The following is a 15,929-nucleotide window of genomic DNA, read 5'->3' on the forward strand; positions in this document are numbered from 1 at the left end:
GTGCTAGTATTTTTTCTAGGGACTCTAGTAACTTTCAGAATCTTTACAGTATTATTGGCTAGTATCTTTGAACGGTAATTTCATAGGTGTTTGACTATCTAGTTTTAATCGATAGTTCATGGTTGTTTCGCGGTATTTGGCGGCATTTTGTGAGATGATGAAAACATTGGACTTTTGTGTATTTTGCTATAAATTTTATACATTTTTATATTTTTCTCTTGCAGCTGACACGTCAGATTCGATGTCTGGAAAATCTACCAGAACGTCGAAGAAAACGCAAAAATGTCGCGAATATCGGAGAAAATCTCCAATGTTTTGAAGCTAGCCAATAGCTCGAAGTTGAGCGACAAAAAGGTATTAATCACTATGCATTAATAATTTTTAATAATTAATTATATTGCAATTATTACCACTTACTGTAAAAGATGATATCGATATTTTATTAATTGTATTATTTTTTCATATTCTACCGTGAAAATTCATTTTTGTAAATATAAAAATAATCGATATGTAAAATAACTATAACCAACATTATGCCGGTTCCAGTTTTTTATTTAAAAAAGTCTTCCAAAGAGTAACAATCTATATATCTCGTTTAAACATTGTCCAGCTGACTATCTGCGGAAGGGAATCGTTATTTAAGATTTAATTTTTATACTTTTTGTTATACTGTGTTCCTACTCGACTTGTCTTTGTTTAAAAAAGAAATTACATCAGATTTTATAAAGAAGAACTAGTTGAAATTTATAAGGAACATCCTGTTGGGACCTTTTTTAATCTGGTTTTTTCAATTTTCAGAAATGTGTCACCGAACTCTTGGATTTGTATCAGAATGACGATGCTCGCAACGAAATACATGAAAATACAGAAAGGAAAGCTTCAGGGATCGTTAATTGGCCCTATATTTTGCATACAGCTCACAAACTAATTCTTGATGTAAGAAGATTTGCATGTCAAAATTCCTGAAACATATTTTTCTTTTACTATATACTATTATTTTATTAATCTTTTTAATCTTTTAAATGTTTGAATAAAAAAAAAGGAAGCGGAGAAGCCCAGTAAGGAAACAACTTCCAAAAGCAAAGAGAGAGAGGCACTCAGTGGTTTAATGATCGATACATTTCGTCGAACTAATGAAAGATCCATCGAACTTCTACATGGCAACGACATTGTCTCTATGATACTGCAGATATTAGATTCCAAGATCTATGTACACTATCAGGACAAATATCTGGCATTACTGGTCACATATGTATTGTCTAAGAGTACCAGTCATAATACCATCACTGCGGAACAATGGAGGGAATTGCTGACAGTTTGCAGCAAGCTTTACAGAAAGGCGCATCTTAAGAAACACATTGTGTTGGATGCGCTACAAATGATCGTGGATCATTCCTTCTTGCACACGAATCTAATTTTTCATGTGAAGAATTTATTGCCCTTTCTGGGTATGTTATAATTTTGCTAAATTAAATTTGAGCATGTCTATTCTTTAGAAAAACCGAGGATTGTCAGATATTTTTTTTTTTTATTTTCGAAGAATCCGGGAAGTCTTATGAAATTTAAAAATTTTGTTTTTGATAATTTAATTCTTCTTATATTGTAAGTGATCGATAATTCGCTGATTTATCAAGTTAGCAATCGCATATAATCGCTTTCTTTGCAATCATTATGAATAGAAAATATAGATAGCGCATATATTAAAGAAACTTATTTTAAAAAGTTAAAAATCTATAAATATTTTACCTGGAATCTTACTTTGCAAATAAAGTAATATATGAAATATTATTTCTTACAAGTATTATATTCGAGTTTCAGTAAATTAAACTTGATTATTAGATTCGACTCGGATTTTTAAGTATATATTGAACTTTATCTCATTCCTAACTTTATGTTCTCTAGAGGACGTCTTCGAGAATGTGAAGACGAACAACGACGAGCAACTGACGGAGTCTTTCTACAGACTTAGCAACAGTGTATGCAGGCAGATCGCGACGGAATCGAGAATTGCGCTTTGCAAATTCAGCGAAAGTATATCGATGGACATCCTACGTTTGAATGGCTCCGAGGGAAAGTACAAACTGCTGTTCATCTTCCTGCAGATTCATCATCCGGATGGTATCGAGCATGAAGATGGCACATACGCCTACAACAGGAATAAATGGAGGGATTTGTTGCGCAGCATGTGCCAGCTTGTTCAGGAGAACTGCAAGTTGGACGTGCAGTGGCGCAGTTTTATCGAGTTTGCCAGTGAAGGTTTGTTATATCTTGTTTTTAGAAAACCTTCAATCTAGAAAGTTTTAGTAAAACAATTAATTATATTGTAATTATTTTATAAGTTATTGAAACCGAATGGAGTGAACATGCAACTTCTCTATTATCTGAAAAACTTATCTCTATGAATATAAATTATGTAAACGTGTTATGTATTCCTTGCAGTGGTGAAGCAAGTAATGAACAACTCGGTCAGTCTTGCTTGCCCTGTTGACGCGAATTTTCCCGACGACATCCAACCGGCTAAACGTAGACGAACAATGAGCAGGATGGAGAACGTCGTTGACATGGTAACAGAGAGCAATCCCGAGGAAGTGTGGCCCTTGCTGAGAATTCTTGAGGAAACGCTGAGGAAATACCCGCAGTGCTTGAAGCCGCAAGATTTCGCGCCCTTGCTGCAACGTCTAACGGAACTCGCTCAGTCTCGAGACGAGGTCATCATGGACTACTTGTACAATCTCGCTCTCGTTCTCATGGAGAACGAAATGTCCAGCGGAAAAGAGGTGCAGGACACCGCGATTCACTGGAGCAAGATCTGGGACATGCTACTCAGGTCTATATAAATTAAAAACATGTTAAAATTTTAATTGAAGATTGAAAAGTTTAAGAATTTGCATTAAAACTGACCGAGGATTTCACTTATTTAAATTTTTTTTTGCAAATGCTGTTATAATTACATCAGGATTATCGTTGCAGGTCTCTGGGAGCAAATCAGAATGAAGAGTCGGGTCACTCGTTGATCCGCTGTTTTATAACGCACAACAGGATGCCTAATGCGAACGCCCTTCTCAGGTTGTACCTGACAAAGGCAATTCGCTGGTCGCCGAACAGCGTACGCACTCTACGACGATTGTGCGAACGCGTCTCTCTGCCTGAAGACGCTTTTACGTCGGTGTTGGATCCGTCTCCATCGGCAACAATCGCGCCGATCTGCGACCGAACGCGACTCCTGGAGTGGCTGCTAAACGCGTCGTGGAAGAAGCTGGTGACACGATTGTCCAGCGAAACTATCGAGAACGTCTGCGCCCTGTTGGTGGATCTCGTCCTGAGCTCTCGTTGCAGGCAAAGCGCCAGGAAATTCTCACGGAAGCGCGAGGAATCGCGCGGAGCCGTCCTTGTGCGGCATCAGAATATCTGTTCGACGGATCTTCCGCGACTCTGTCACGCGTCCTTGACCTTCAAGGTGGAGTTTTCGGCCAGGTCGAAGGACGGGCGCGATGAACGGGATTTCAGGCTGGTGGCCACGGACGGAAATCCCGTCTCCTACGTGCAGGAAGCGCTGAATTTTCTGAAACAACGCTTGCGCGTCGTCCTTCAAGGTGAAGACTCCAATGATGAAACGAGAAGTATGATCGACGTGCATGTTGTATTGATGAAAGTAGCGCTCCTAGCGAGATCGCTGTCCAATTTGAAGCAACTGGGTATTATTGCGAAGGAGGATACGGCTGACCCGTTGATCGATGCGATGGAGAAGAACTTGAAGAATAGCTTCGAAGTTCTAGCGAGAATAGACTGGAGCAGGTGCGAAAAGTCTCTTGGAATTTTAATGAAATAGGAAAGAAACAATGAAAAAAATCTTTTTTTTTTTTTTTTTTTTTAAGCCATTGAAAAGATACCAAACCTTGATGGTTTCTTGTACTTAGTAATTTTTATAGTTATGATTACATTGTAATTAATTATGGAAAAAAATTAATAAGCTTTTATTGATCCTATTTTCATTGAAATTCTTATAAATGTTTTACGTAAACTAATACTAATTACGTTTAAATATTTATAGGTGCAAGTACATGTACTTGTTGAGTGTGACCAGGGCGTTGAATGTGCTCTATAGGACGACCTACGACGTGGACATTGCAAAGATAATCGTCTCCGCGTCCACCGTGAATATGTTGAAAAATATATTCGATCTCTTGAATCTCGATGGCAATCGTCGTAACAGCGATTATCACCAGGAACACGACACTTTTCAGGTATGTAAAGCTGGGAGAGCACTCTGTAGTGAAGAAATCAATCTGTATAAATTTTTTACATCCCGAAATTCATCAATTTTAATCCCGACTCTTCTTCCTTTTAAGAGGCGCAACCGTTCCTGTTCGGAAACGTCGAACCCCTCGTCTTCGACGAGTCTCCGGCGTGAGGACGCGATTCGTCTTCAGGTCGTCGAGGCCCTGGCGTCCTTTTGCGCGCTTTGCGTCGACTCGGATCGCGGCAAATCCCCGCTGCAGACGAAGATGATGCGTAACTTGCTCAACATGCAGCAGGACTTTACGAACTGCGTGGATTATTGCATATCGCTGACGATCCTGGAATCGCTGGCCGCGCGCGATCGGGACGAGATTCATCAGGAATACGCGCAGGCGCCATTGGACCTGGTCCTGGAGATGTGCCAGAAGTAGGGATAGAATCAAGTTCAATATATATACTTACAAATCCGAATCGAATTCAGTAATCAAGCTTTATTTTCTAGGATTCGATTAATACTCGCGAGTAGAGATGTAAATAGAAAAAGAAATGATTTTTTTAATGGAAAAAAAGTCTTTCAAAATTTTGTATTTTTTTTTTGTGTTAGAAATATTTAATATCTTTATATTTTTATTACTGCAAATTGATTTTTCATTATTTTTAACTTTTTCGATAGATTTGAATAATTTTCAATCAGATAACGCATAATAAAAATTTTTTTTACGTATCTAATTGGAAATTATTCGAATTATGTCGAATTTGATGCAATTTATCGCAAAAGTCTCATTAATCAATTAAATTACATTCGAAAAAAATGATTAAGAACTTTAGTTTTTTTTGTATTATGTTAGCAAAAAATATAAAGAAAAATATTATATTTTAAAAAATAATAAAAAAAACCAAAATTTTGTTTTCAACTTTTTTTCTATTAGAAAAAAATAATAGTTTTTTTACCTCTCTACTCGTGAGAAATAATATTTCATATATTGCACTTGCCAAGTAATCAAATTTAACAACAGTATGTTTATGTTCGAATTTTTTAGATTAAATATCTGCAAGGTTCGAAATAGTACTTATAATTACTTTCTATCGTAAAGAATTGAATCTTACAAGTAGTTTTTTATCTTTAATTCAAGCTCTAAATTTAAAAAAATCTATTTATGATAATAAATTTCTCATAAGTACTCATAAAAGATTCGAACTATTTCGTCCAAGCTCGAACCTACTTGAAAGTACTATTTTTTTCAAACTAATTATAGAAAATTCGAAACCATGCAAACAAATTCGAATCCACTTGTAAGATATTGAATTCCATTATTAGCCAGAAGGATCACAAGGACGAGGAGTCGTCGCGCCGACTGTTGAAGCTGCTGCCGTCGTTCTTCGAGTACTCGATCGAGTACGAATATTCGCCGAAGACGATCGTTCACACGGTAGCACAGTTTCACAAACTAATGTGTAAGCGGAATCACGGAGTTCTCGTGCACGTGGATTACATGAGGTGCGTCTGCAACTGCGTGCGGATCGATCCAGGCTTCTCGTGGAACCATGATGATGATTCCGACAACGACATCGTGACGTTGCTGGACAGCGTCCTCGACTACATCGGCGACACGCTCTTCGTGCTGCGTTCCCAGGCTGTGCGATGTCTGCAGGAGCTCCTGTCCTTCAAGAACGTCGCTCACAAGTGGAAGGAACGAATATGCATCAAGGTGGAGGAGACTGCGTTCAAGCTTCTCGACGAGGCTCAACAATCGGGTTCCGATCCGCAAAAGTATGGACGTTAGAAGAAATATATAAAATATATCTGGTGTTGAAACAAATTAGATGGAAGAAAATCGTCTTTATATAACAATTCAGTTCTAGAATGACTTGGAGATTAATTTTACAACTTCAGGATACGATCTAATTGATGAAACATTAATTTATTTCAAACTTTCTTCATTTTTAATATAATTTCCGTGGCTTAATCTGCTTATTTATTTTTAGCAATGGTCTGGAAGAGAGTCAACGACAGGACGAGAGAGAAACCAGGACGGCCAGCGCATTGATCGCCCTGGCCTCTGTTGCTTGCGCCAGCGGTGTTCTTCAGGGTCGCGCCTTGTACGCTATGCTGCGACTGACGATAGAGAAAGAGGTGGACATGCAGACGGTGCAAAAGGTTCTCTCGTCAGCGGCGCGATATACGACGACACACGTCTCACTCGTCGAGGATAACTTGAACTACCTGCTAACATCCTGGGTCGAGGACGCGCAGTATCCGTTGCAGAAGTTTCCATGGATACTCGCGGGTAAGGACATATCGTCTTGCTAAGATAAGGTCACATGTTTTAAAGTATGCTTAAATATACATATAAAAAAAGGAAAAGGAATTGATAAGCTTGAATTTTAACTAAGGTCATTTGAAGGCCAACCTAAGTTTTTTTTTTTTTTTTTTTCTTTTTTCTTTCAAATAAAATCATGCTAATTTGTTTATATAAATTCGATGATAGATCTCGAAACGCATTTTTCGCATAATATATATTCATTTAATCGAGTAAGAAATTAAAGTGACAATTATTATTTTAAAATTTAATTATCAAATGAACGCTTTTATAATATTTTTTTACAGAAATCAGCTTATTAATTAGCAAATTAACGCTTTAATCAGCTGACTTCTGTCAAAAAATATTAATAAAGCGTTAATTTGCTAATTAAATTTTAAAGTAATAATATGTTAAAAATAATAAAATAGTGACATGTTATAAATAATATGTTATAGTACCTTATCCGCGATAATGATTAATACTTTATTCTCGATAATTATTATTTATAATAATACGTTACAATATTTTAAACTCAATTAATACTTTTGACAGAAATCAGCTGATAACTATCAAAAATATTAATCGAGTTTAAAGTATTATAACATATTTTTTTAAATGTATTATAACTTCAATTTTTATAACATATTATTTTAAAATTTAATTAGCAAATCAACGCTTAAATCAGCTGATTTCTGTCAAAAATATTAATAAAACGTTAATTTGGTAATTAAATTTTAAAATAATAATCAATTCTTACTCGATTAAATAAATATATATAATTATATGTAAATACAAATTAATTGTAAAACCTCATTAATAATTTTATTAGTTTTCTGATATCGATCGCGATTACGTGTTACGTGTTTAATTTTTACTGTGCATTCGCAATTACATTTAGATTTTAGATTATCGACAAGTATTGGACGAAATATATTTGTGACTCTAATTAAAGAAATAATTAATGTTCTTAAAGATTGCTACGAAATCTGAATTGTTAATTTGGATTTATATCACTTCGATTCTTAATTTAATAAATATATTATTTTTCAATTAAATGAATATATTACTCGAAAAAAGTTTTTTGAGATCTATCATCGCGAAAAAAAATATTAATTTAAATATATATATATATATATATATATATATATATATATTATTATTATTAAAAAATATTAATATAGCGAAAATTTGCTAATTAAATTTTTAAATAATATGTTATAAAAATTAAATAATATCTTATCCTCGATCAATATTTTTTGACAGAAATCAGCTGTCAAAAAATCTTAATCAAAAGGAATTAATTTTTTATTCTAGAAAAAGATGAATTTTTTATTCCAACTCGATCAAATAAAAGACTAAGTCTATTATTATGTCAACAGGCTACGAGACTATAGACGAATTCTTCAGGAAAAACGTCAATCGCATAGTTCCGATCGTCCTGCGCACTTTGGGCCTCGCCGAAGCCGTATCCTTCTGCACCAACTATGCCGATATGACTTTCGACGAGGTCTTCGAGGACGTTTTTCCATCTTGCTTCGCGTGGCTGATATCCCGCGTGATGTCCAACGACGCCGACAGGGAGACCTTGCGGAAGATGACGAGGAACGCAGATGAGTTTGCGCGTACGCGCGATTTCAGCCAACTGTTTTACTCGCGTCTGCAGGACGTCCTGATGGAGCTGATCCAGAGGCTGCACGACGAGGACGACTTTGAGCGCGTTTTCTCCATCACGGAGGCTGGACGCTTCCCGGCGATGGATCCGCCGCACTTCTCGCGAACCACCTTGGACCTCTGCTTCGATCACCTGGAGTCGTCCGGCTTCCTGGCAGCCTCGGGGAAGACCCTGACGCGTACATTAGTCGAGCAGCAACCGGCGACCCTGCAGAGGACCCTGTTGCGTCTCGCGAGCGCCGTACATTCATCGCGTTTCCGCGAGGATAAGCTGAAGCGGCTTCATCAGTACGCCTACTTCTGTCTCCGGCTGACGCGGGACCTGGCGAAACCCGTCTTCGACGAGATGGCCGCGTTCCTGATCCGAGACACGTGCTACAGTCTGCTGCATATGACCAAAGGAAATCAAGACGACGACGACGATGAGACGCTCGCTATGGCATGCTGCAAGTTTCTGGATCTATTCCTGAGACGAGCTCTACCCGCGAGAGCCGCGGAGGTGCGAGACGTTCTCAGATTCGTCGTAGCGGATCTGATAGGTCTGGCGCGATTAAAGACGAGCAGCGGGGTCGACAAAGTCGCCGCGAGTCTGCTCAACTTCCTCGTGGTGGAGCAAAGAGACGTGCTGCGGGAAGCTATAGCAAAACTCGGTTCGTTCCCGAGCCACGAGATCTTCCGGGACGCGAGGGAAGCTCGCAATGCCGTCAGATCGGAGAAGGACAGGATCGCGTTGTGTCTTGAGGACGAGCTGGAGCTGTTTCTGGACGCCACGAGCGAGGAGAACGCCGAGTGTACCCTGGAGGATCTCGCGAATCTTACGCGACAGCTGTCGACGAGGAAACGGGAGTTGAGGGAGCTTCACCGGAAGCTGGAGAAGCCGTATCCCGAAGATGGTGCCAATATCTTGCCCCGACTGATATTTAAGTAGGCAGACGTTTCGCTCAAACTTATTCATCTTTCTCTTTAACATGATTCTTCCTTTTCAACCATCATACTCTGACATCCTCATCTTCAGGCTCGTCAAGCTGACAGAATCGTCCAATCCGCGCGTGTCGATGGAAGCCACCGGGTGTCTCGGCGAACTCGGCCCGACAGATTCCACCGTAACCCTGCGACCGGCGGAAAGTATCGTCCAGGAAGCAAACTACGCGATAGACATCCTGACTTATCGATCGGTCGCGATGTTGACGAATTTCCTCGTGGAGAACGCGGTGGAACTTCGCAAGGTCTTTATACATCTTCAGAAGTTTCATGTTATCTTAGGCTGTCATTGCAATTAGATTTGTATGAAAAATCAGATATAAATGTTTTGTCAGTTTTTTTATTTTAATCCATATTATTATTTATAGTACAAAGATAATATTAGTATATAATATATTACTATTTGTACTATATTTTTTATATTATTACTTATTAAATATTATCATATATAAAAATATAATAATACAAATATAATAACACGTAAAATAAACTATATAATATATAAAATTATTATATAATAAAATATAAAATATAATAATATAGGATATAATATATAATTTTTAATAGCTTAAGCTGACAAATAAATTTAAATTCAAGGTAAGCGCCGACGCCCTTTACGCGGTGCTGTCGACCTCCTCCGGACGTAAACTGTCGGATACCGAGTACGCGAGGAACCTGTCGAACATCCTCGAAGAGTCCGCGCCCCTGAAGATCGATTACATCCGACCGTTCGTTCGCGAACGTAACGTGACGCAGACGTCCTTTTCCGTGGACGCCGCGAGATTTCGCACCGTCATGTGTCCGGAGAATCCGCTGTGGACCGTTCAGGACAACGAGAATTACGCCGAGTGGATCGTCAAGTTGACCTGCGGCATCGCCGAGTGCTTCGCGGACTCGTACTTGAAGAGCTTCCTGCCTGTCTGCCGGCTCAGCGTCAAATTCTGCGAACTGATCCTACCGAGGATCGTCCGTCTCGTCAGCCTTCGAAGCAGCAGCTCCATCGACGCCATGTGCGGCTGCGTCGATCAGTTCTTCAGGTACTAGTGGATGTAAACCGAATTCATAATCGATTCGAAATTGATCGTTCAATCTAATTGCTTAATAGGCACCACTTTGCGATCGACCACGAGGCGGAGACGACGCCGAGAGGCGGCGGCTGCGATCAGAAGATCGTACGCCGCATGTTGGACGTGGTGAACCACGTACGGGCGCAACTGCCGGACGGCGCGACCTTGAAACTCGACTACGTCAACTTGGCTAGAGCCGCGCATAAGTGTTCCGCCTACTACACGGCTCTGTTGTTCGCGCAGCTCGCCTGCGAGTCGATCTCGTCGGACTATCCGGACTTCAGCAGCGACCCGAGGATCGATTACATATACGAGTGTCGGCCGGTGATAGGCCGGGTGCTGCAAGACATCATGCTGGACACCTATCTGAATATCAGCGACCCGGACGCCACGAGTGGCGCCGGATCGTCGCATCTGCTCGATCACTATTCCCGAGTGCAGTATTACGCCCGTACCAACTGCTGGGACAAGGTCATGCTCGCGCAGGACATCGAGCTGTCGCACAGTAGCAATCAATCCCTGACGAACGCTAAGCTGGAGATGGCGAACGCGTTACATCGCTCGGGACTGCAGTTCCTTCAATGGCGGTTCCTGAGCGACTGCTTGGATGAAAAGTTCAGGTGAGTTTATGTCTAAAAATTATATAAAAAATTCTGAAAGAGGAAATGCGATTATCTACGAGATATTCTGCAAATATGTAACGAAAAGGTAAATGTAATAGTTACGAGTGCGCCTGGAGACTCGGCAACTGGAATCTGCTGGTGGACGAGTCCGTTCCAACGACTAGCCAGAATGATGTTCAACCGCAGCAGTCGCGACTGGAGACTCTGGAGAACGCGTTCCACGTGCACCACTACGACGCGCTGAAGTGCCTCCACGAGAACGATCGACGAGGCACGGAACGGGCGATCGAGCACGCTCGTCTAAGCGTAATCGGCGGGCTGCGAGTGATCAGTCTGGAGAGCAGCCGGACCGTCAACGAGAAGCTGTCGCAGCTGCGGTTGTTGCGCGAAATCGAGCAGCTGAATTCGGCGGAGGAGAAACATTCGGACGTGTTGCGACGCTGGAACGAGCACGAGATCAGCCTGACGGGTCAGTTCGACTACGTGGAACCCATTTTGTGGCAACGCGTCACCATGTTTCGCATCAGGGACTCTCTGTGGACGGACACGAACATACAAGAGGCCTTCTTCGCCACTTGCCTGGATCTGGCGGAGGTCGCGGTGGGTCAGGGTAACTTCCAAGTGGCCGCCCGAGCACTTGGCACCCTAGCGACGCAGCGAAACCTGTCTACGGACTTGGAGAACCAACGTCTCTATCAGGAATCGCTCCTGCAGTGGATGAAAGACGACCAGATCATTGCGCGCCGTTTGATGCGCAACCTGATCGAGAAGAGGGATCCGAGGCCGAGCCTGAGGGCCAAGGCTCTGCGGGTCTACGGCGACTGGATGGCCGAGACCAAGTCGGAGAATCCGCAGGCGGTGATACAGAAGTATTATCTGGAATCCATCGAGACCAGCGAGGCTATCGATGAACAGACGCCGGATGTCATTAGAGATCTATACGACACACAGGTAAGTGAATAAATGAATTCAATATTATTGTTGTTACCAATGAAAGAATTGCAATTGGCATTCAAGGTTATTTGAACGTCAACCTAGTTTTTTTATGAAACCATCCTAATTATTTTACATATATTTATATATATTATGTATTTAAGCATATTTTTTTAAAATGGGATATATATACCTTTTGTCATCATTTGTAGATCGCGCTGGCGCGTTTCGCCGACGCGCAGTATGAACAGATCAGCGCGTATATGAACTCTCCGATATACGAGTCGCTGAAGGAATACGCTCGCAGCAACGATCCGATAGACCAGGCGCAGATGAGAAATCAGGATATCAAACGTGCCGTGATAATCAGCCAGAAGCAATCGACGAACGACGCGGCTGAGCTGAAGAACATCGAGCAGGAGAGACGTAACTACCTCGCGCTGGCTCTAAAGTATTACCTGAAGACGCTGTGCGGCAGCGAGGAACACAATCTGCTCATCTTCCGCCTGGTGGCACTCTGGCTGGACAATATGCTCGACAACGAGGTGAACGGGGAGCTGCTGGACGAGCTGAACAACGTGCCGTCCTTTAAATTCGTACCACTGGTGCCGCAGCTGGCCGCCCACGTGAGCAACAACGATCTCAAGCATCAGCGGAGCTTCTCCGCGCGGATCTTCAGGATCCTCGAGCGCTGCGCTCTGGAACATCCGTATCACACTCTGCCCGTGATACTGGCATTGAAGAATCTACATAGCGACGACGAGTACGACTCGGGACCTTCCGCAGTCGCGAAGAAGGAGGAACGTCGCGTGCTGGGGGCTAAGAAGCTTTTCGAGCGATTGGCCAAGTCATCCGTACGCGATATCGTCAAGGAGATGGAAAATCTGTCGCGGGCCCTGTTCAGTCTCGCTTATTGGCAACCCAAGGGCAAGTGCTACCATGGAAAATGTTGTCCGATACCGCAAAATCAGATGATATCCAAGGTATATATCCCTTTGAGAGGATTTGAGCTTGCGATTTTTTTTAAATCTGTTTGAATGATTCTTGTACCCAGATCAGGAACTTGGACAACGTTCTTCTGCCGACCCTGAACCTGCTCGTGAGACCGTCGGGCAATTATGACAACGTGGTCGGGGTGAAGGTGTACCAGGACACCTGCGAGTTCGTCGGCGGCGTAACCGCGCCTAAGAAAATCATCTGCGTCGGCACCGACGGCATCCAACGTAGACAGCTGGTCAAGGGCAAGGACGACCTAAGACAGGACGCGGTGATGCAACAGGTGTTCACCGTGATGAACACCCTATTGCGCACCTGCAAGGAGACGAAACGGCGCAATCTGCGTATCAGGACGTACAAAGTGGTGCCGCTGACGCAGAGGTCGGGCGTCCTGGAGTGGTGCGACAACACGGTACCGATCACGGCGACCTTGATAGGCACGGGCGCGAGCGGGATACACAAGAGATATTATCCACGAGATCTGACCGCTGAAGCGGCCAGGAACAAGATGAAGAACGTCGCAGAAGAGTCGAACGAGGTGATCCGTCCATTTTTTTAGCACATCGATTGAGATATTTTGTGTCCTAATAATTCCTGTTCCTTAAATTCTTCTTTTTTCGGTGTTAATCCATCCAGATGAAGCTGAGGGTCTTCCTGGAGTGTTGCAAGCGCATGCGGCCGGCGTTCCATCATTTCTTCGAGGAGAAGTATCGGTCGCCCGAGACCTGGGTCGAGAGGACGCTCACCTATACGCGCAGCGTCGCCACCACTTCCATGGCTGGCTACATCCTGGGCCTTGGCGACAGACACTTGAGTAATATCCTGATCGACGAGCGAACCGCCGAGGTGGTGCACATCGACTTTGGCGTGGCTTTCGAGCAAGGCAAGGTCCTGCCTCTTCCCGAGACCATTCCTTTCAGGTATGGAAGGTTCAAGAGAGCATCTCATTGTCATGTCGAGCGAGTAAGCTTTCTTCCTTTAATTGTCTCTGCTCTGTCATAGATTAACCAGGGACATCGAGGTCGCCATGGGCGCTTCCGGCATCGAGGGAACCATGAGACGCAGTTGCGAAGTGACCATGACGATGCTGCGCGATCAGAGACAAATTATCATCACTCTTCTACAAGTCCTGCTGTACGATCCGCTCTTCACGTGGGCCATCACGCCGGAGAAGGCGTGCAAGATGCAGAGCGACGTTGTAAGAAGTTACTCGGAGAATAGTGGGCGAGGTAAAGGAAGTTGAACAAGCGAGAAAAAAAGTGCTGATCTATTAGGCGTAATCATCAAACTCTGAACCCTTCAACTGAGATTTTTTGGAGATGTCTTTTGCTATTGTTAATAATATTTTTAGCTAAATTCAAAACATCAGGATGTCCCATTTTAATTAATATAGTCGAATATAAATTTGCAATTAGCTAATTATTTTTTTTTTTTAATAAACTACATATTTTCTTTACACTATACACTTTACACTTTAATTCCTCATTATTTTGTTCAAAAGTATTGAGGTAAGGTCATCGAAAAACGAATACTTTGCGAGATAGTTTATGTAAAGTTATGTCACATTAAAATATCTCATAAATTATTCATTTTTTGATCATCTTACCCTTATAATTTTTTATGCCAAATATTTATATAGAAAAATTATAGTGTAGTTTATTTTAAAAAATTAAGTTGATCCTTCAAATGATTGAAAAATTCCCTTAATTAAAATTCAAGATTATCAACTTTTTTCTCTCACGAAACCTTTTAACTTTTGTATAAAATATTATCTCATTACAGTCACAATTTTAGTGATATTCGACTATATTAATTAAAATAGGACATTCTCTAATAAATCTAGATTATCACATTGTTTTCTAAACAAAAAGTGTCTCGATTCTTCTAAGAATATATAATTTTAATATTTTTAATTATATATATAATTTTTATGCTTTCTCGACACACAAGTACTAATTTTCATTTGCTTTTCAGCATTTGTGGAGACCAATAAGATCGCCAAGAGAGCTCTTTTGAGAATCGAACAAAAGTTACGAGGAACAGAGGACGGTTTAGTGTCCAGTGTTCCGGGACAGGTTGAGAGACTCCTGCAGGAGGCGCGAGATCCCGCAAATTTGTGTCGAGTCTATTGTGGCTGGCAGCCATATTTGTAAATATCAATAAATTCAAGTCTTTTATATAAGTTTTCTAGGATAAGTATTTTAAGTTTTTTATACTTTGCCCAACTTATATTATAACTGTAACAGTTTCAAGTTATGTTTCTATTGATATTCATTAGAATATTAAAAGTTAATTAAAGTTTTATTAAGGTTTTTTTTAATAAACATATTTTAATAAGTTTTAATAAATAAAAGAGAACAAAGATCTCGAGAAGTCACACTTTTTGTCCTTAAAATAAAATTCTTATTTTATACTCTGAACAAAGTATGAATAAGGCAAAAGATGTAACTAAAATAGACAGAAAAATAGATTTCGACAAAGTATCTTGTAATATTTTTCTAATGATAATTTTTTCTTTTTATCGATTTTTTTAATTAAACATTTTAAAAATATTTTTTCTCTTTGTGTATTTTTTATATTTAATTTTTTAAATATATATCTTTCTGTCAAAGAAATGTATCCTTTTTTGGAATTAGGTTCTTTTGTAGAATTTTATCAATAGTTGATTATATAAATTATTAAATATATCTATTTTTTTTAATAGTTGATCATATAAATTATTTTAAAAATCTCAATTCTAGAAAAAAAAGGATATATTTTTTAAATCAATTATTTAATTCCACAACAAATATCTAAATTCGAGAAAAATATATATTTTTTAAATCAAGTGAAATTTTTTGTAAAATTTTATGAATAGTTGATTTAAAAAAATATATGTAAATATAAAAATATATAATAGGATATTAGATTTCGGTTCTCTGTATTTTCTTATAACAGTTCGAATTATTGGAAATTTTTATTTGTTTACGATAATTACAGCTGCTGCTACTTTTTAATTACATTGTATATAAAAATATTTTTTAAATAACGGTATTGTAAATATTTTTTTAAATTTCAGTTCCTTCAAAAAGAAATCTCTGACAAGAAGTATATTTATTCATCCGTCGACGTAGAAA

At 40.2% G+C, this 15,929-nt stretch overlaps 1 protein-coding gene across 1 annotated transcript; it reads left to right on the plus strand.

Annotated features, from left to right (window-relative positions):
- The first annotated feature begins 146 nt into the window (after positions 1-146).
- Positions 147-15,197, plus strand: Tefu (Serine/threonine-protein kinase tefu). Its single transcript, XM_083053684.1, has 20 exons — positions 147-354; positions 799-936; positions 1,043-1,448; positions 1,903-2,256; positions 2,440-2,827; positions 2,971-3,795; positions 4,052-4,244; positions 4,350-4,666; positions 5,558-6,010; positions 6,226-6,527; positions 7,922-9,137; positions 9,229-9,439; positions 9,792-10,231; positions 10,300-10,881; positions 10,983-11,835; positions 12,030-12,800; positions 12,872-13,351; positions 13,450-13,733; positions 13,816-14,042; positions 14,788-15,197. Exons 1-20 carry the CDS (start codon positions 283-285, stop codon positions 14,964-14,966), a joined length of 8,691 nt encoding a protein of 2,896 aa, XP_082909810.1. The 5' UTR covers positions 147-282; the 3' UTR covers positions 14,967-15,197.
- Positions 15,198-15,929: the final 732 nt, after the last annotated feature.

This window comes from Prenolepis imparis, unplaced genomic scaffold (assembly GCF_030444845.1).
Source record: "Prenolepis imparis isolate NDT839.2.m4 unplaced genomic scaffold, iyPreImpa1.0 SCAF_14, whole genome shotgun sequence".
Taxonomy (NCBI): Eukaryota; Metazoa; Arthropoda; class Insecta; order Hymenoptera; family Formicidae; genus Prenolepis; species Prenolepis imparis.